This window comes from Mercenaria mercenaria, chromosome 14, assembly GCF_021730395.1.
Source record: "Mercenaria mercenaria strain notata chromosome 14, MADL_Memer_1, whole genome shotgun sequence".
NCBI lineage: Eukaryota > Metazoa > Mollusca > Bivalvia > Venerida > Veneridae > Mercenaria > Mercenaria mercenaria.
In genome coordinates, this window is record NC_069374.1 from 56877331 (window position 1) to 56899847 (window position 22517).

The 22517-nt window shown below is 35.2% G+C and overlaps 1 protein-coding gene across 1 annotated transcript in view; it reads left to right on the forward strand.

Annotated features, from left to right (window-relative positions):
* Positions 1-22517, forward strand: part of LOC123527892 (arf-GAP with coiled-coil, ANK repeat and PH domain-containing protein 2-like) — a 93907-nt gene that overhangs the window by 58709 nt on the left and 12681 nt on the right. Inside the window, exons 12-21 of the mRNA XM_053522649.1 lie at positions 8485-8582; positions 9234-9389; positions 10183-10297; positions 11208-11314; positions 11994-12119; positions 15337-15536; positions 16385-16611; positions 17141-17250; positions 17851-17911; positions 21818-21867. Of these exons, the coding sequence (XP_053378624.1) occupies positions 8485-8582; positions 9234-9389; positions 10183-10297; positions 11208-11314; positions 11994-12119; positions 15337-15536; positions 16385-16611; positions 17141-17250; positions 17851-17911; positions 21818-21867 (1250 nt within the window). The remainder of the gene's footprint in view (positions 1-8484; positions 8583-9233; positions 9390-10182; positions 10298-11207; positions 11315-11993; positions 12120-15336; positions 15537-16384; positions 16612-17140; positions 17251-17850; positions 17912-21817; positions 21868-22517) is intronic.

Here is a 22517-nt window from a genome sequence, read left to right on the forward strand (position 1 = left end):
GTTGTATGCTGTGAGGGATGTTCAAACAGTATTAATGAGTAAAATCTTCCATGGGTTGTTCAATAAGTTGCGAGAAAACCAAGTGTAGTTTTCAATGATACTTTCACATACACTTGCAGATAATTAACTAGAGTGTGGTAGGTACAGGAGAAAATGACACCTCATTGAGTCTTGTAGGTGTGGAGATTTTCCTAAAGAGTTTCCAAACTTGTCTGCAGAGTACACACTGATTTTGGTAGAAATTCTGCAAGACAGTGTTAATTTTACTTTCCTTACAATCAAGGTGTATGACACTGTCTACAAGAATTTATTTTTTTGTACTGGCTGCTAGAGGCTCTGTAGCCATGAAGTTCCCTCCACTGCCTTCAAATGGTTTGCTCCACATTGGTGTGACTTTGATCCCTACTTGTATTCCCATGTGAGGAAGCTGTCCGGCTAGGTTGTGGATGGTGGTGCTCACCTGTACCTGTAATATTGCCTGGAGGAGCAGCTTGGCTCTGCTCCTACCATTTAAACTGGAAAGTCGGCTTACCAGTATTATAATCTGAGCTGTGTTGGTGTGATTTAAAATCCATCAAAAACGAAAAAAATAGTTCTTTGAAAAGGTGAGCTGAAAATCTCAATGCTATCTCCTGTTCTGAAACAAAGTTACAGGTATTATATTTTAAATATGATCAGTTCTGCATTTTGTATTATCCAGTGAGAAACAGGTTTGCACAATATCTTGCAAGAAAATGTAAGTCGAAGGGTAACTTGAGGCAATATTTTGTGGTTTTTGTGTGGGATGATTCACTGGTAATTACTTTTGCAACTTGAAGGATAACAAATCTGTCTTTGATGAAGTTTGTCATTAACCAGTTTGTTTGTCCGTGACAGTTTCATGGGAAATGGGTGAGTATAGAACTGCACTGAGTCTGCACAAAGAAAAAAGATAGATATGGAATGTTATCAGAAAGTTTATTTGCATACTGAGTATCAAAATCTATTTAAATTAACAGCATTGCTTATCTGAAGTATAAATGCTGCACGATAACTCAAACGATAACATGTTTTATAATTATGATTTTTCTTCATTAAAACGTTTAAATATAGAAAATATTTTTGTATAACATTACAGTATGCACTTAACTTCTATCATTGACATCCTTTTTGAGTTCAGCGATGCATTAGAACCATAACAATCAAACAATAATATAAACATGCTGTCGTTTTAATTATCGTGCGTGAGTAGTAAGTCAAGGCCTATAGAAAGACAGCCTCCAAAGGGAAGAATTCAGATAAATCATCTGTCAGGGAAGCTTTTTATACAAACTTAAAAATGATTTTACTGATTCAGCCATGATAAAGGGAGGTAATAAAAAATGTCTTTTCACGATATGCCATAATATAGTGAATTTTTATTTATGTTGAATAAAATTGTGAGGTTTTAATTGCTTACAATTATAAAGATATCAAAATAAATAATTTCCTTGTTAAATAAATTTGTTGCTTTTCTCATGATTGATCTGAAACTGTTGAGTACAATGATACACACAGACATGGTAAAAAGAAACATAAGCAGTTGTTGTAGGCACAAAAGCTGCACAATCAGTTTCTGCATTTTTATTGTGTTAAAATTCACTATATTTTTGCATAGTTTGCATAGACTTAAGTTTAAAATAAGACGTAATCCACAAAAGTAGCCAAAATTACAACTTCACAATACATTTAAAACTAATCATTTATAAGATGTTTAGATAACTGTTATAAAAGAAGAAAGTTATATATATATATAGTAGAAGCATATACCCATTTATATGGATTAAACAAGGGCATTTTTTGGTGGGGTAGCCAAACTCCGGTCAAATGTGAAAGTTTTAAACAGTTACAAAAAATATAGAAACTATTTTTTTTGTGTGTGTGGAAAGATACTTTATATCACTTATCATGCTAAAATATTTATATTAGAAACCTCTTGAAATAGATTCCAGTGGTCATCAAAAAGTATTTACCATAATTAATCAAATGAGATAACTTTGCTTAAATTTATATAAAATTGATTTCCTTGTCAACTGTTTGAGAAAATGTTTAGTAAATAATGATGTAAAAATATTAAGTCATTAATTATGTCTCCCCCCCCCCACCACCCCCACCCACCCCACTGGGGGACATAACATTGTTTTTGCCCTGTCCGTCCATCAATCCGTCACACTTCATTTCCGATCAATAACTGGAGAACCATATTTGACCTATAGAAGCTTCAAACTTCATACATTGATAGGGCTTACAGTGTAGATGATCCATATTGTTATTGGGGTCACTTCATCAAAAGTCACAAGGGTCTGAACATGGAAAACCAATTTTCGATCAATAACTGGAGAACCATTTAGTCATCCAGAATGCTGAAACTTTATAGGATGATTGGACAGATGACAGAGCAGATGACCCCCTATTGGTTTTGGGGTCACTCCATCAAAGGTCAAGGTCACAGGGGCCAGAACATGGAAAATTATTTCCGATCAATAACTTGAGAACGTACCACTTAAACCAGAATATTGAAATTTCATAGGATGATTGGACATGCAAAGTAGATGACCCCTATAGATTTTGGATCACTCAAACAAAGGTCAAGGTCACAGGGGCCTAAACATGGAAAACTGTTTCTGATCAATAACTTGCAACCACATGACCCGGAATGTTGAAACTTCATAGGAAGATTGGACATTTAGAGTACATGACCCCTATTGATTTTAGGATCACTCCATCAAAGGTCAAGGTCACAGGAGCTAGAACATGGAAAACTGTTTCCAACCCATAACTTGAGAACCACTTGACCAAGAACATTGAAACTTCATGGGATGATTGGACATGCCAAGTAGAATGGTCTCTGTTGTTTTTCTGTCATTAAGCTAACCATCAATATCTCTTTGATTTTCACGCCTGCCCCCTATCGACTTCTTGCCCATTTCTCCTATGCTTTGGGGAAGACATGCACTTTTCTACAATAGCATCTTCTAGGTTTTTTATTAGAAAAAGCCTTGATGACACCAGTGTCGACTGAAATGTATTCTTGTCTTTGGCTCAATTAAAAAAAAAAATTAGGGTGCAAAAATTAATGAAGTTATCTGTGTAGATAAAGAATAAAAAATAAATGCATGTTCACAAGGATAAATATGGTAGGTGAGATACAATGTGAGATGTTGTATGTGGTATACATTGGGAGAATACTTGCAATTATCATGGCCTTACTCATACAGTAGCAGCTAATGCATGTTTGTAAACAAATGTTTATCTTTTAGCCTGCCTGTCATTCACACCCACTGTCTGTTTTTCATACAGATCATCCTTCTTAGTCAGTGATACAGTCCAACTTATATTAAGCAGCCAGCCTTGGCATGGGGGTGATACAGTCTGCTATTTATGGCAGGTGGCTGATAAAGACAGGTTGAAATTATAATAAAAAAAAATCAATTTGGGATGTTGGCTGATTGGCTGTTTAAGGCAAGTGAATGTTTGATACAGGTGGTTGCTAACGGAGGTTCAGCTGTATATGTAACTGAATTAACTCCCTTTGTAATATTTCAGTTGAGAACAAAATATTGTAATTTATTTCATAGCATTCATGACATTTTTCACTTCATACATGTTCTGTTAGAGACTTACTTTGGGAACAAGAAAATCAGAGATTTCCTGAATATGCTTTATTTTTCCCATTCCAGATAAGAAAAATATCTGAATTGAAATGCAATTTTGACCATCCAAAGAAAGTGTCTGTATATAGTAAGTTTTCTTAGCAAATGAAATCAGTTTAAAATGACCTGTAACTATTTTTAGTAACATGGCTGTTAGTACCTCTGCAAAAATAGATATATTTAAAAGTTTAAATCATTATAATGAAATGTTAAAAATTTCCAGTGTACTTGAATGTTCTTTGTTTTTTGCCCAATTTTGAGGATTTACTATGACAAAAAATCTCAGTTGACCAGGGGCATTTAAAAAAAAAAGAAAATCTAGAAAAAGACCTGTGACTCGATCCAAGTTGGACGCAATTGCTTGTATGCGCTACATTACAAGTACAGAAACGTAAGTCATACATCATAATATTATGACAGCCTTGCAAAACTTATTTCCATGACTTGCATGTACAGTGTTCGCAAATACGAACAAGTGGTCAAAGTTATTGTTTAGCTCCTATTAACAGAATCACATGAATGAATGTTTGATATAAATGCCTTTTCTCTACAGTATTTCAGAAAAATAATCATATCAGCTGTTAGTTAAAATTAACCATACTTCAGTGTTCTTGGATTTTGTATCAGTACTAAGTTTTCTCCACAAGTAGTTTTGACAAGTTCTCCAACTTGAGGAGTGTGTTATCTAGCTGATTGAATTGTCAAATTCCAATGTCTGTGGAAAAATGGAATCCAGAAAAAAATCAGAGAAAATTCTTCATGGAACATAATACTGTTTGAAATTCAAGCTTCAATTCAAGCAAGCAATTTTTCCTTGATGCAGGTATTACCCTGCACATGGTTTGTTAGTCCCCTATCCGTAACACCAGAGGGGACTGTTATGAGGAATGACTTCAGTCTATCCGCAAATCTGGATCCTGCAATTACTCAGAAAGTGTTGAAGGTAGGTTCATGGAACTTGGTATGTGAATAAAGGGCTATTATGTAGATTATGCACGTACATGACTTATGATTGTAGGTTAAAGGTCAAAGTCACTAATGAAGGTCAGTTAAAAATTGATTCTGCTCCACAACTTTTTTATGCATTGATGGATTATCTACGTGCTACACAGGAATGTTCCTTATGAAGAGACAGTGTGTCAACACATGACCTATGCTTGTCGATCAAAGGTCAGTGTCACTAATGAAACTTTTCTACCAGTAGGGGACCTCTGTATTGCCACTGCCGTACTCAGTCACTTGTTGATTTCTGACAATTGCTATCAAATGGTCTGGAAGAACATTCTCCTGTCCCATTGATCTAACTCGCAATTGGTCTCAATACTGTATCTTCCCTGCAAATCTAGCTGAGCATGACAAATTTCTAGGTATTCTGTGATGAGAAATGCCAGCCTAGCAAAACAAATCGTTGAAAATCAGAAGTGAATTTTGCTTGCTTTGCAAGATGAAACTATCCTGAACAATCTTAGAATATGTTTATAGTAAAGTTGTATTTTCAGATGTTTTAATGGCTGTCTGGATTGCAGTTTGTTTACTTTGATTTCTTTTTGATCTTGGATTGATAGGTAGATTAAGTAGATGTTATATTGTCCTGACACTGAATTTAAGTTATTCCTGACCTTTTCACATTTGATGAAGAATAAAATAGAGTTAGAGAAAATGCATTTTTTTTGTTAAATATGTGTTACAGTTTTCAATTTTCATTCTTGAAACAGAGGTCAGGTAACTATAGCTAAGCACAAACTTAAGCTCCTGTGAATGTGCAAGCTGATCTTGGATTGCACTGGTCACAAAGGCAGTCTCAATCACTTGCCGCCAGCAGGCTAAAGGTTATTATACCCCCACCAAACATGTTTGAGGGGGGTATATAGGAGTCAGTTTTGTCGCGTCCTGTCGCGTCCCGTCCCGTCCCGTCCCGTCGCGTCCCGATATCTATTATCTCAGTTATTACCAAATGGATTTGATTCAAACTTAAAATACATGTTCCACCTTATCACCCACATCATGTGACACAAGGTGCATAACTCTTGACACCAAGTTTTCATGAATTATGTCCCCTTTTACTTAGAATTTAAGGTTAATTTTGTTGTATTTTCACTATATCTCAGTTATTACTAAATGGATTTGATTCAAACTTAAAATAGATGTTCCACCTCATCACCCACATCATGTGACATAAGGTGCATAACTCTGACACCATTTTTTTTATGAATTATGCCCCTTTTTACTTAGAATTTAAGGTTGATTTTGATGTATTTTCACTTTTCTCAGTTACTACTGAATGGATTTGATTCATCACCCACATCATGTGACACAAGGTGCATAACTCTGACACCAAGTTTTTTATGAATTATGCCCCTTTTTACTTAGAATTTAAGGTTGATTTTGATGTATTTTCACTTTTCTCAGTTACTACTGAATGGATTTGATTCATCACCCACATCATGTGACACAAGGTGCATAACTCTGACACCAAGTTTTCATGAATTATGTCCCCTTTTACTTAGAATTTAAGGTTAATTTTGTTGTATTTTCACTATATCTCAGTTATTACTTAATGGATTTGATTCAAACTTAAAATAGTTGTTCCACCTCATCACCCAGATGATGTGACATAAGGTGCTTAACTCTGACATAAATTTGTTATGAATTATGTCCCCTTTTACTTTAAATTTAAGGTTGATTTTGATGTATTTTCACTATATCTCAATTATTACAAAATGGATTTGATTCAAACTTAAAATAGATGTTCCACCTCATCACCCACATCATGTGACACAAGGTGCATAACTCTGACACCAATTTTTCATGAATTATGCCCCTTTTTACTTAGAATTTAAGGTTAATTTTGATGTATTTTCACTATATCTCAATTACTACTGAATGTATTTGATTCAGACTTAAAATAGATGTTCCCCCTCATCACCCACATCATGTGACACAAGGTGCATAACTCTGACACTATTTTTCTTGAATTGTGTCCCCTTTTACCTAGAATTTAAGGTTAATTTTGATGTATTTTCACTATATCTCATTCTGATTGGCTTAGAGCCAAAGGGAAGTAACCTTTTTTTAACCTTTGTACTGAGTTTCTTCCCCTTAAATTCCAGGAATTAGTCTATTTTTAGAAATCCTATTTTTAGATTTTCAATATTTTAGGTATTTTTCTAACTTTTTTATTATAAGTCCTATGTAAAAAGTAAAAACATTTTAAGATTCCTTATGGTTGCCATTCTTCTGTGACAAGACCGTATGGTGGGGGTATGAGTCACTCCTGTGACAGTTCTAGTTTGATTTGAATTCATTTCTGCAGTCAAGAAGATAAATTTTCTCAAAAATATTTATTTGTTTGCTTTCATATGATATAATGATATGCAGAAAATAGTCATATGTCTTTGAAACTGCAGAATTTCCATGACAGCTACTATGAAATCAAAATAATTAATATTCTTTGGGATTAATTTCCATGGACTTCATGGTCATTCCATGAAATAATATCCTAACGAACAAGTAAATCTCCCATTCATTTTATAATTATGTTTAAAAAAGTTGAAAACCACGAATTCATAGTCCCATGAAAGAGCAGTTTTTGCCCAAACCACGGAAATGCTTTCACAGTCTGTTATTCTAAAATCTTATACTGTGTTTCTTAGACTAGCTCCTGGACTGTGATATCTTTTTACATTTTTATGATCGAATGTAGTGAACTGAGCCAGTCACTCAGTTCACTGTATTCAGTGTCCAATATCATATCTCTAAAATAGACTGGCTTTTGTCTCTATCAAATTGAATTAGACAAAAAGGGGGTAAAATATAGAAATAAATTATTATCAGTCTAGTGGCTAGTCTACATGTTGCTTAATAGGTATAGCTAGGAGATTTAAGACTACCAGTCAGGTGTCCTTAGAATTAGGCCAAATGTGAAAACAGTATGGTATTTATGAATACTAGTAAAAAAACTATAAAGAAGTTATAATGTTGTTTTGTACAAATTACTTCCAGATGTTAATTTCATTATTTTGCAATATGAATAATCAAGTAGCCTTTCTGTAAGTGCTCCAAGTTGAGTAAACAAAACTATAAATCTTTTATTTGTATACAAACCTAAGTGTTAGATGGAGTATGTTAATAACAAACTTCTAAGTAGGTTGTCACTTATTATCTTGGGTGGCATTTACAAAATCTCTACCCCAATCCTTATTCACCAGAATCCTAATTTAATGTACTGTAATTAAAAAAAGATGAAATAAACAATTATTTTTTAAAAAAGAAGTATTTAACTCCAAATTGATATTTTTGGTATTTTTATTCATCGTAACTTTTTTTTTTTTTTGTCAAGAAACTAAGATTTGACCTTGTCCATCTATATCAAAATGATTGGCAGGTGGAGGGATGTGGATTTTGCCTTGAAACTTGGTGGATAAATTTCTGTGTGTATGTGTGTGTGTGTGTGTGTGTTTTTACCAATTAATATTCAGTCACATTTCAGGCCACTAATTAGGCAAAGGTCTGGCCAGTTTTCAGATCATAACCCCTGTAGCAAGCAACTTAAAACGTTTTTATCCCAGCTTTAATCTGGACTGTCCATTAACAACAAAAAAACATAGACTTGTAATAACATCCAAATTAAGAAGTAAAATAAAGAAGTAAAAAGATATTTCAAGCATTAAGAGAATCCAGTGCTTAAAATATATTTTCAGGAAAGAAAAACAGTTGTCAGATTCTCAAAGGAATTGTGGGACAGATTTATATTATATATTTGAATGAAAAATAAATGTATCGAAAAATGTTTTTAATCAACGTGTATTTTCAGGATGTTGGGTTCAAGCCAGATGTCGAAGTTGAGAATGGAGTCCATATGGAGGGATATCTCTTCAAAAAAACAAAACATGCATTTAAAGCTTGGGTTAGGTAAGCAGGTATTCCTGTATCGATTTCCACCTAAAACATTTTACCTATGATGCAATAGTGGTCCTCTACCAAGTTTGTTCAAGAAACGTCCTAGATGTCCAATTAGAGGTCACCTGAGTTATCTGAAGTGAAAATATAGAATAAACTTTTTGTTGAAACAGCTGCATAGATTTTCAGATAACTGATTGCTTGGTGCTCCTTTTTCAAAGTAATTTAAGGATAACTGATCTTTCAAAAAGCCTGGCATGATAGAGATTCCAAATAGCAGTATATTAATATCAATTATACATCCTTCAATACACTAATGCAGCTGACTGGATATAAGGCCATCATTGCACTCTCAGTCAAACTGAATGTCTCACACACAACATTCATCAGTTTGGGTTCAGACTTAATTAATACCGATTTATTTTAGCTTGATTGTGATGAAAGCTTAAAGCTTGTTTGAATCATCCTCAGGTCTGCTTCTTCGAAAAGTCAGTACTGATGAGAAGGCTTGTTCCTGACCCTAGTGTGACTTAAACTCAAGACTTCCAGGATTAGTAGTTGACTCGCTAACCACTACACCACTGCTTGACTTAGAATATTGATCCTTTAAAAGCCCTTGCTAAGTTGTTCAGATAACAAATGAAAAACTTCTTTTTATTACAGACGATGGTTTTCTATAGAAGACAATCAGTTGCGCTACCAGAAGCGTATGAAGGATACACAGGTCACTGTCATGGAAGAAGATTTACGTCTTTGTACTGTGAAACCAGCATACGAACTTGACAGAAGATTCTGTTTTGAGGTCTTGTCACCAACAAGGTTTGTAATATAAAGAGAAATTGTTATGATTCGTGGGGGAATATTGGTTGGTAAGAAGTTCAAAATTGGGTTACCAAGGTCAAAGACTAGGTCACTGAGTCAAAATATAAAAAATCCTTGTTAACACTAGTGGCCACATTTTCTACTAGATCCTCTTTAAACTTTTTCAGAATGTTTGTCTCTGTGATATCTAGGTCAAGTTCAAAACTGGCTTACAAGAGGTCAAATACCATGTCACTAAGTCAAGTCATAGAGAAACTGTGTTAACACTCTGGAGGCCACATTTTCTGCCTGATCTTGATATAAGTATGTCAGAATCTAAAATTATTGCCAGAATAATTGTCTCTATAAAATCTAGTTTAAAAAAATTAACAGTTTTTTTTCCAATGACCCTATACTAAATCTGTTCAGATTTTTCCATTTTATTGAAAAGATGGCCACCAGTGGGGTAAGTCACTTTTTCATACAATCATGTGAAGTGTATTTCCTATATGCATAAAAGGGAAATTTTAAAAATCTTTTTTGTCAGAAAACCTAGGCCCTATATCAAAGTAACTTCACAGATATTTTCCATGCGTGACCCGCTGCCAAAATTTTCAAGCCATCTGTGAGATTAATGAGTGATCCAGGGCCACCTTGGCCCTTTTGTTGTGTACAGTTTGTAGAAGGCACATCTCACAAACATGTTCAAACATACAGTGATGTACATCATGTACTGTTTGTTGATGTTTGTTGGAGGCACAGTACTAGCATGTTAAATATATTTTCATGTCTTTTGTATCACTGCTTATAGAAGTCACATGCTACAAGCACACACAGAGGAGGAATTTCAGACTTGGGTCGGTGCAATACAGTCAGGGGTAACAAAGGCATTTAGGGCAGCAGAGAAACGGCAGTCAGATGCTGGGGTGAGTACATTTCTCAACTTATCATGAGATAAAGTTGAAAAGGAATGGGAATGGAAAGGAATAGGCAGAATTGTTGATACTTGCATTACCTATGCAATATAGTTAGCAGTAATAAAAGAATTTTCAAAAGTGGCAAAAAAAAAATGTTTTATTAAAACAGCTCTCTTACAAACAACTTTATTAATATTCTTAAATTTTTACTTCTTTATTATTCCTGATACAAAGTGTATGTGGGCTATATTGGAGTCATGCATGTCAATCCATTAGCCAGTCTATCGGTTTTCATGTCCTCTCCATATCTGCTTAAACACTGGAAAGATTTTCATGAAACTTGCATCAATTATTAACCTTACCTAGACAATATGCAGAGCTGAAAACCAGGTTTCTCATTGGAAGGTCAAGGTCATTCTTGGAGGTCAAAGGTCAAACAGCTTAACTTGATGTCCAGTGCATATCTTCTAAACAGTTTGGATGATTTTCATAAAATTAGCATCAGGGTTTTAACACATCAAGATGCTGTGCAGGATCACTAAAGGTCAAGGTCACACTTAACAGCCAGAGTTAAAAAAGCTCAAATTTGTGTCTGCTCCATGTCATCTAGCAACTGAAATGAATTTCATAAAATTAACAACAGTTGTTAATCTCATCAGGATGATATGCAGAGTGCACAACCTAGGTCCCTAGGTTAAAGTTTGAAGGTCAAGGTTATAATTTCAACATTAAATTTTACTTTCCATGTATCAAAGCGACATCTAGGGGTGTATCAAAACGGCATTTAGGGGTATTAATCGCCTTTAGTGTTGACTCTAGTTTGCATTGAATGTAAGATTTGACCATTTGCAATAACTGGTTTTTAATGACTGATTAGTATTACTGTATAACATTTTTATACCAATTTTTACTTGTACAGCTGAATGAGAGTACAGGTAGCAGTAAGGGAAGGAACTCTTCAACAGATCTGTCAGTAATGGATAGTCCTGCTCCAGATACTGAAAACAAGAAGTCTAAAGCACAAATGTATGTTGAGCAATGTTTTATGGAGTTTATATATGAAATTCATATTTGTTATATATTTAGAAAATGAATGTGAGTGTTTAGCTGGTGATCGAGAGTTTATTTATTGTCACCAACTGTAATTCATATGGGGGACACCTCTAGAAGAATGGAAGTAATTTTAGTTTGATTTTAGTGCAAGATACAAAAGATGCTTCTTTCCCAGAAGTGTTACTGGTTCTCAAGCATGCCAGGTATAAAGCACTCATTATTGGAACGTTGTTTTGTAGTTGGGCATGTTACCACTGGACTGCTGTGTAGATTTTTACCTGTATAGTAGGGTCTAAGGTTATGGAATAGTGTTTGGTGCTCAGTCTCAGAATACAACCTTGCTATTGGTCAATTTCAAATGTGTGCTCAGACACACCCAATCAAATGCTTGAGTTTTGAGAGTGTTCTCAAAGTTGTACTATAGACCAGTGAAATGCAGGATCAATTTTAAAGCGAATAGTTCCCTAGACTTTTATGTAAAGACCAGTATTGAAGAATTGAATCTTTATAACACCTTCCAGTATGTCAGTTTGACTTTAGATTGTTTAATATTAACAGATAGTTATCCACTTTTTTTCATACTCATTTCATGTTGTTCTTCTAATAGAAAAAAAAAACATTATAGATTTATATTTTGATTTGTCTCTTCCAGTCAAATGGAGAAGTTATACTCAATACCAGGAAATTCCAAATGCTGTGACTGTGGGTCGCCAGATCCACGGTGGGCCAGTATTAACCTTGGTATCACTTTGTGCATTGAATGTTCTGGTATACACAGGTATGTTAATTACAGTGTTGATTAAAGTGACTGTAAATTCATTATCATTCATTGGGACACTACTTTTTGTGTAAATTCATTATCATTCATTGGGAACTACTTTTTGTGGGTTTTGTTTATGCATAAAACTCAGGAATTTAGTAACTAATAAATGAAAATGTCTAATGATTTTTCTTATTTTTATCCACAATTTTATATTATAATTTGGACTAAAATTTGTCTATTTAGAAATTGATAATTTGTGTGAATGTAGTATTTTAGCAGTCAGAAATATCTTGTTGCAAAGCTTACTTTGAGTCACAGTTTCAGAATGATACTTGTCAGTATACTGAACATATGCATCTGTCAGTCTATATGAAACTATTGCATGTACTTAATCATTGATTTTGTGTATAAATTTCAGAGGGATTGGTGTTTTATTAGTTCGGTATATAGAAAACAATTATAGTGATCTGATGATATCAATATTTTACGTTGATGAAATATTACAGAGGGTGTATGTAGTAATGTTATCAAATAAAATTGGAAACAGCTAGACTTACGTAGCTCAAAATTTAGATCATGGATGTCATGTTATCATGGTGAAATTCGGGGACTGAAAATGTGATAATAGAAATCGGTCAATTGATCAGCTGACGATTAACAGTAGTTGCAGTGCTAAGTTTGGGTCATGTATTCGTATGTTCAGTTGATATTCGACAGTAACAATTTGTTAAATTAAGGCAATTAGCTGTGGAAATTTTTTTAATTTCATGTCGTGTAGACACTTAATATTCTTAGGCATCTACTTTTGTAGAATTTTTGACCTGGTCGTTTTAACTTTGGAAATACAATTTATTATTAAGTTTTGTGAAAATCAATATATTCAATAGCAAACAGCTTTGAGCATGTCAGTGCACTGGATTGGCAAAGCAGAACAGTTGCCCCTTACTAAAATCTCAATGAGTATGTGAGCGTAGCTGCAGTTAGAAAAATTCCTAGTAACTTGTGTAGTCAATAAATGCAATTTTCGTGAAATGTCAGAGAATGATAAGTGCATAAGTCAGTAGTTTGTCTAAAACTATTACAAATTGCAGAGATACCTGGCGTAGAGACCGTGTCAGGCCAAATTTGGCATTATCATAGGGTACAGAATCATATATTTCAAGGCTCTGTTGGAGGTATATACAAATAAATAGATGTGGAAATACAGTGGTGCTAGATATATCTTACGTTTACCTTTGTTGCTTTTCTCAGTACTTTTATCATCCATTTCCACAGTATCCATGAATTTAGTTCATTAAGATTTCTAAATTTTGTGATTATTTGTTATGCCCCCCTTGGAAGAAGGAGGGGTATATTGTTTTGCAGATGTTGGTCGGTAAAAGATGATAGGGAAGTTTGTCATCACCAGCAGATGACCCCTATTGATTCTGAGGTCAGTAGGTCAAAGGTCAAGTTCACAGTGACCCAGAACAGTAAAACGGTTTCTGGACGATAACTCAAGAACGCCCGGGCCAAGGATCAGGAAAATTGATAGGGAGATTGGTAATGACCAGCAGATGACCCCTATTGAATTTGAGGTCATTAAGTCAAAGTTCCAGGTCACATTGGCCAGGAACAATTAAACGGTTTCCAGACGATAACTCAAGAATGCTTGGGCCAAGGATCATGAAAGTTGATAGAGAGGTTAATCATGACCAGCAGATGACACCTATTGATTTTGAGGTCAGTAGGTCAAAGGTCAAGTTTACAGTGACCCGGAACAGTTAAACCGTTTCTGGACGATTACTTGAGAACGCTTGGGCCAAGGATCATGAAACTTGTTAGGGAGATTGGTCATGACCAGTAGATGACCCCTAAAGATTTTGAGATAAGTAGGTCAAAGGTCAAGGTCACATTAACCTGGAACAGTTAAACCCTTTCCAGATGATAACTTGAGAATGCTTGGGCCTAGGATCATGAAGTTTAGTAGGGAGGTTGATCATGACCAGCAGATGACCCCTGTTGAATTTGAGATCAATAGGTCAAAGGTCAAGGTCACATTGAACCAAAACAGTAGAACTTTTGTTTGAAGTAAGCAAATAATTACTGTTCCTTAAGCAATTACTGAATGCATCAAGGGTGGCATTTCATGTTCTACGAGCTCTTGTTCATATTTGTCTGGATTTTGTGATTTTTCCCATCATGCACAGTTTCACCCAGAACATGTTGTATCGTACAGTTTTGTGTCTTTGATTTTCATATACTCCAGAAAGAGCTTGGTTTTACTTAAGGTAGTTAAACACATGAACAAAAATAAGAAAGTTTTAAATTAACATATTTGCGAAGTATTACTAAGATAACTGCATCTTACATGATAGTAATTTAAGTATTGGCATATGTTTTAATATACTCCGGTATTTTTTGATTGATAAAATTTACATTATTTCTAAAGTTTCATTATGTAATATCATTACTTTTTGTTCAGTTTAATATCGCAGTTTGATAATCAACAGCAGTATTTGCATCCTTTAGACTCTAGCCTGTTATATTTTTGTTGATAAGACTGCTTAATACTCACAGAGTAATTATTAAGAGAGAGGCCTCTATGGATGAATGGTTAAGGCGTTTGACTTCAGGTCACTTGTCCCTCTTTGTTGTGGGTTGACACATTACTTGTGATCTGAAATTTCTTTCATATAAGGAAGCCATCCAGATGGCTAACAAAAGATCAGTGACTTTACTGATGTGCCTGTCAGAGTCTGAATCAATGCCTGAAGGGAAGCTTGGTGTCTTCCTCCACCATCAAAAGCTGGAAAGTTACTGTATAACATATAACTCTGTCAGTTTGATGTAAATCGTAACAACAAATTTATAACTCACATTGTTTGCGTAAATAGCTAAAAAAAATAGCATCCGGAATATTCAATAACTTACAGCACTGTAAATTGAAGATGCTTTTGAATTGAAATATGCACCAGCTCTTCTACAAAAAATGCATAGCATATCATTTTCCAATTTGAAACAATTTTATAATGGACAGACTTTGCACTAGTATAAATTTGTAATAGCTCTGAAATTTTATAAATCTGCTGTATTGACTCTACACTCTTGTAGTGGAAAAGTTCTGTTCACTTCAAAAGCAATGTGATATACTAAAGTAGCATATTAAAACTCATTTTCAGAGGAAGAACAATGTATCTAAAATTTTCAGATCTAAAATCATTAATTTTATTAACATTTAAAGTTATTGAAGTTCTTTTATGTTTCTATCCTGTGTAGCTGTGATGTCAGTAACTGCTTCAAAGGACACAGATTCTGGTGTGGTTCCTAGTCCATCAGAGGGTAGCGATGTGTCGGCAGAAAAAGATGAGACAGTTGGTGGCACTGAGGCAGACACGGTACAGAGTAATGCAGAAGATGTGATTGTATTTGGAACAGAATTCAATTTACCTGGTAAAATAATCTTAACAAATACAGTTTCATTGTGAATGTTGTTGTCAGAAAATCTATAAAGGTCACAGGGGTTGGGGGAATTAGAATTCAGATGAATATCAAATAGATTATTTTGGGCATCTCTTGTGGATTTGAAAACTGACCTCATAAGAGTGACCACCCCTGAGAAGACAAAATATTTTTTTTGCAAACGGTTTCTTGTTACAGATAAGTAAATGTTCTGTTGGAGAAAAAAGGTCCTATTGGAAAGAAAATACCTTCTTTTTATGTCCCCAAAGGGGGGCATATTAGTTTTCAACTGTCCGTCCATTTGTTAGTTAGTTTGTTCGTTTGTTCGTTCGTCACAACGTTAACTCTTTGCATGAAGGCACTTTACTGACGAACCACTGCACCCAGGACCTTCAAACTTCACATGCTGATAGTACTTATTGAGTACACCACCCTTACTGACGTTGGGGTCTCCAGGTCAAAGGTCAAGGTCACCAGGTCAAAGGTCAAGGTGCTGCAGGGGCATTTGTCACCATTAGTGACAGCTCTTGTTTAAGAGGTGTTTGCTTTAAGGTATCTGATTCACAAATAGGTAAAATTCCAGTGCCTGGTAATTCCTTGTTTTTTTGTATCATTTGAAAGAGTTGTGTCTGCAGACAAGAATTAGTAAGTAAGATGACCATAAATAATGTGCAAAAATCATTAGTCATGTTTTTGACTGCGAAATGATAAATTTAATCTTACATTATAATAACTGGATTTCTGCTGAAGAATCACTGAAGACTTTAATGTAAACAAAATAAAAATTCTATAACAAGTTTCAATAATAAAGGTTTACTGTACTTACAATATTTTTACAGATTTTCAGCTAGACATCTCATCGGAATCATCCGGTACAGAAGAAGATGCGAAATCCACCACGAGTTGGGAGGACATGTCAACCTTGGATCCCAACATGTTGTTATTCAAAGCGGCTCAGGCACGCAACCTGGCTGTCATGCTTGAAGCTATAGCTAATGGAGCAGAGACAAACTGGGTCAACACGCAGGAGGATGATAAAACCCCTTTAATGAAAGCAATAGAGACTGTAAGTACTTTGATATTCAAGCAACAGTAAAACCTTGATATTCAAGTAACAGTAAAACCATGATCACTTGTAGCTATAAGAGGGTTAGCAACATGCTCCAGTTATCCAGGGTTTCTAAGGAAGTCGGGTACCATATGAATCCTGCAAATCAACCCTGGTACTCGAACAGTCGATGCTTGAGTGTTGGGTATTTCACTGCATGTATTTGCTGCATTTATTGATGTGATTTATTGAGAAATAAGGAGCGTAATATTTTATCAGCTGCTGAACAGGTTTCGAGGGTTGTGATTTTTACTTGCATGCATTTTAATTTTCTGTAAATTATATTAACACAATGAAAATTACAAGAAAGTGTAAGTCATGTTTGATTACCTCCATGAATGCTTGGTAAAATTTGCACAATGTGTTGTTTTTTAAGGCGCATGCTATCAATGATAATGTATTTGCAGTTTGATGGAAATATGCTCATCTTTAGGTTATAAATGGAGAAGAAAGATTTCAGTTGCAAATAGTGGTACTTTTTTTACAGGGATCTCTGTCAGCGTGTGAATTTCTTTTACTGAACCGTGCCAAATTAGATAAAAAGGACAGACATGGCCGAACACCTTTACATCTAGCAACTATGCTTGGAAATACAGGGTATGTGTGTATACTTGTTTCTGATAGGTGAATCTGCACAGGTCTTTGTAAGACATAATCTGTTAGTACACACTGTTCTGTATGCTTAGTAGTTACAACACAAGACTGTGGACCAAGAGGTTGGGAGTTTCATCCACGTGTTTGGTGTATTTTCACCATGATCACTTCACTGAGCTACATAAATAGAGGATCTTACATGAATGTCGCTTCATATTTAATTTACTAAACAAGTTGAATAAAAAATCATTAACACAAGGTTCTGCCAGGCATTTTATCAGTTTAATAAATGCAGTGTGGAAAGACACATTTAAGACTTTTATCATATGCTAGCTTTTTTCTACAGATACAGAGAAATTTGTTAGTCCTTCACTTGGACTAATGTCTTCTATACTTGAGATGATTTCAACTTCAAAATGTTCTTTAATACCAAAAATATCACATAGCATTATTTCACTCCCCACTAAGTCAGATTTGTTAAAAGAGTCTTGAAAAATGGTGTAATACACATCAAACAAATTGAATGCATTAAAACGGGAAATTTTCACTTTCTGATTAGCAAGATGTTGTATACAGGTATAAGGAAAATGTTTTGTTTTTCAGGCAAGTGTGCCAGTTTTTAAAAAGAGGTGCACAACTAAATGTCCAGGACAACGAAGGAAAGGTATGGATAATATTTCGTTATTCAGCAAATAATATTAACGTAGATAGTTTTAGAGAGGACATACATGTAGGGTATGCTGCAACTGATCATTTTGCTATGCTTTGCTGTTCTTTTTTTTTGCTTAGTTACACCAAGGCAATCACCTCAGTGTATTGCAGTGAAGCTATGCTGCCACTCAAGCTGTGGTTTAATACTCTGAATGACACAATTCCACTTTAAATGAAATAAGTTATTACTTGTTTGCAATATGCTTAATAGTACTTAAAAATGTAACTTCAGTTGTGGATTTCTGAAAAATAAATTTTTAAACAAAGTTCTCATGTTGAGCTTGTAGGATCATTGAATGACCATCTCATTATGTCTCCCCGCCTCTGGAGGAGACATATTGTTTTTGCCCTGTCCGTCCGTCCATCCATCCGTCACACTTCATTTCTGATCAATAACTGGAGAACCATTTGATCTGGAACCTTCAAACTTCATAGGGTTGTAGGGCTGCTGGAGTAGACGACCCCTATTGTTTTTGGGGTCACTCAATCAAAGGTCAAGGTCACAGGGGCCTGAACATTGAAAACCATTTCCGATCAATAACTAGAGAACCACCTGACCCAGAATGTTAAAACTTCCTAGGATGATTGATCATGTAGAGTAGATGACCCCTATTGTTTTTGGGGTCACTCCATTAAAGGTCAAGGTCACAGGTGCCTGAACATTGAAAACCATTTCCGATCAAAAACTTGAGTACCACTTGACCCAGAATGTTGAAACTTCATAGGATGAATGAACATACAAAATAGATTACCCCTATTGATTTTGGGATCACTCTGTTAAAGGTCAAGGTCACAGGGGCCTGAACATTGAAAACCATTTCCGGTCAGTAACTTGAGAACCTCTCGACCCAGAGTGTTGAAACTTAATAGGATAATTGGTCATGCAGAGTAGATGACCCCTACCGATTTTGGGGTCACTCTGTTAAAGGTCAAGGTCACAGGGGCCTGAACATGAAAAACCGTTTCCAATCAATAACTTGAGAATCTCTTGACCCAGAATGTTAAAACTTCATAGGATAATTGGACATGCAGAGTAAATGACCCCAATTAATTTTGGGGTCACTCTATTAAAGGTCAAGGTCACAGGGGCCTGATCATGGAAAACTGTTTCCAGTCAGTAACTTGAGAACCACTCGACCCAGAATGTTGAAATTTCATAGGATGATTGAACATGCAGAGTAGATGACCCCTATTGTTTTTGGGTCACTCCGTTTAAGGTCAAGGTCACAGGGGACTGAACATTGATAACAATTTTTGATCAATAACTTGAGAACCTCTTGATCCTGAATGTTGAAACTTCATAGGATGATTGAATATGCAGAGTAGATGACCCCTATCGATTTTGGGGTCACTCTGTTAAAGGTCAAGATCACAGAAGCCTGAACATGGAAAACAATTTCCGATCAATAACTAGAGAACCCCTTACCCAGAATGTTGAAACTTCATAGGATGATTGAACATGCAGAGTAGATGACCCCTATTTATTTCGGGGTCACTTGATCAAAGGTCAAGGTCACAGGAGCCAGAACAGTGACTTGAGAACCACTAGGCCAAGAGTGTTGAAACTTAGCGAGATGACTGGACATGCCAAGTAGATGATCCCTATTGCAGCCAACCATCAGTGTCTCTTTGACTTTCGCTCCTGACCTGTATTGAGTTCATGCCTATACGACTTTGCATTGGGGGACACATGCACTTTTTTACAAAAGCATCTTCTAGTTATTGTCCATTATCTCATAATAAACCAGCTTCAACCAAACTTCACAGACATGTATTTTGGGTAATACTCTTTAAGATTCTTTAACTCTAGATCATCTGCTTAATTCTGGTTGCCATGGCAACCAAAATGGAAAGCTTGAAAAAATGTTCATAGAATCTTCAGATACACCTGACTTTATTTCAATATCATTTTGCAGAAATATTGTGGGGATGACCCTCTACCAAACTGCTTCAGGCTAGTTTGTTGTAATTTATAAAATATGGCCACCAGGAGGAAGGTCTAGTTTTCTCTATATGGAAAACTTTGAAAATCTTCCATTATTTTTAGCTCACCTGTCACATAGTGACAAGGTGAGCTTTTGTGATCACCCTTCGTCCGTCCTGCGTCCGTCAGCAATTTCTTGTCTGCACGATAGTGGTTTCATTTATGATTTTATTTTAACCAAACTTGCACACAACTTGTATCACCATAAGATCTCGGTTCCTTTTTTGAACTGGCCAGATCCCATTATGGGTTCCAGAGTTATGGCCCCTGAAAGGGCCAAAATCAGCTATTTTGACCTTGTCTGCACAATAGCAGCTTTATTTATGATTTGATTTTTACCAAACTGGCACACAACTTGTATCACCATAAGATCTTGGTTCCTTTCTTCAACTGGCCAGATTCCATTATGGGTTCCAGAGTTACGGCCCCTGAAAGGACCAGAATTAGCTATTTTGCCCTTGTCTGCACAATAGCAGCTTCATTTATGATTTGAATTTAATCAAACTTGCACAAAACTTGTGTTGCCATAAGATCTCAGTTCCTTTGTTGAACAGGCCAGATCCCCTAATGGGTTCCAGAGTTATGGCCCCTGAAAGGGCCAAAATTAGCTATTTTGACCTTGTCTGCACAATAGCAACTTCATTTATGATTTGATTTTAACCAAACTTGCACACAAATTGTATCACCACAAGATCTTGGTTCCTTTCTTAAACTAGCCAGATTCCATCATGGGTTCCAGAGTTATGGCTCCTTAAATGTCCAGAATTGGCTATTTTGGCTTTTGCAGCCATATAGAGACTTCATTTATGGTTTTATTTGATACAAACTTCCAAAATATCTTCAACAACAATAAATCTTGGATTCCATGACAAATCAGATCCAGTCGTAGTTTCCAGAGTTATTTTATATCTGATTACCTCCCCTGATTGTAGTCAAAATGGATTTATATCAGTAAGTACTTACAGGACTTATTTGAAATTTCATTATTGTCATTAGTTGGACCGAGCCAATCAGGGTAGATAACTATGGACTGATTTTATGTCAAATTACCTCCATTTATTTCAAATTAAAATGGGTATATCTCCGTAACTAATGAAGATACTGATTTGAAATTTCTTTTTTTATGTCAACAGATTTATTTGGCAGATCCTCCTTTTGTTAACTTACAATAATTTCCTTTTGAATTACTTCCCTTTTACGTTACTATAAATAGCCTATTTTTAGTAGCTTTTTTATTATTGGCCGTAGGGAAAAACTGAGACCACTCTTCTGTGGTACAACATGGATGGAGCCTCCAATTTTTAGGTGTATTTTGACATATCTGTACCTTATAAGAATTTTGTTTTTCTTTTTGGTTAAATTTCTTTCCTTTATTGTTCCTGTCCTTTGGACTTAGATATTTTTTCTGAGGACCTTCTTGTCCTCAAGTGCATTGATAACAGGTGAGCGATATAGGGCCATCATGGCCCTCTTGTTGTATATTGTAAACTTGTGAGTCTTTATTTCTGCAGCTGGTTGCTTGATTTGAAAATAATTTATAATGTTTTTGTTGTTTTTTTTGACTCACGAGATCAAACTGTTTTGATTTTTCAAAATAAGAACATGCTGGCAGAGGACATGGTCAGTTCAATTCACTTTTCCCTATATTAAACATTTTGTAAAAGATTTTAAAAAATCTTTTCCTCAGAAACTGCTTGTCAGGCAAATCTTTTGTCAGAAACCACTGGGCCTATTTCAAAAAAAAAAAAAATGTCAAATACTTCCCTGCCATGATCTTCTACCAAAAAGTGCTTAAACCAGCTGGGAAACTCAGGTGAGTAATCTAGGGCTATCATGGCACTCTTGTTTTAATAAATGTTAACTTGTGTGTTTCAGGACCCACTGTCTATAGCAGTTTCAGCAGCTAATGCAGATATAGTCACATTGTGAGTATAATTTATGTACATTAACTATTGGGAACAGGTATTTTGTGATACCTGTATGGAACACTATAATATAGGCCCTGTAACAAAAAGGATCACTCACTACTGCCCATTTTGAAAACGTATTTATTCACAATTTCATTATGTGATAATTTTTTAATAAAACTTTTTATTTGTCAAGACTTCAAGTCAGAGTTTCTTTTATTAAATCAGAACTCTCATGTGGCAGATTTTACACCAAAAGCATTCTAGAAAGCTCTTGGTAATATAAAATATTTTGTATACTAGTAAATTATGGGCAACAGAGACTTCAATAAGGGAGTTTATTAACTGTAAACATGACATTTTACAGTAATGAAAACCTTCGAGTTAAAAATGATACGGTTTTATTGTAGCAGTTACTATTCTGACTCTTCCCTCAGTGTAACACAAACAACTCATGTTTAACAATTACAGACTTAAAACGTGTACTGACATGTACAGTGCAACCTGTATAGTTAGAACATTTTGTTGAAGAATGGGTTTGTTATGACTGACATTGCTGTCTAGTGAGATTAATTTTATAGTAAAAGGAAAAGGAAATACGTTTGAACGTACCTTTACTGCCACTTCTGCCAACCTGTATTTAGCAGCCACTTGCCCAGAGCAGCCAG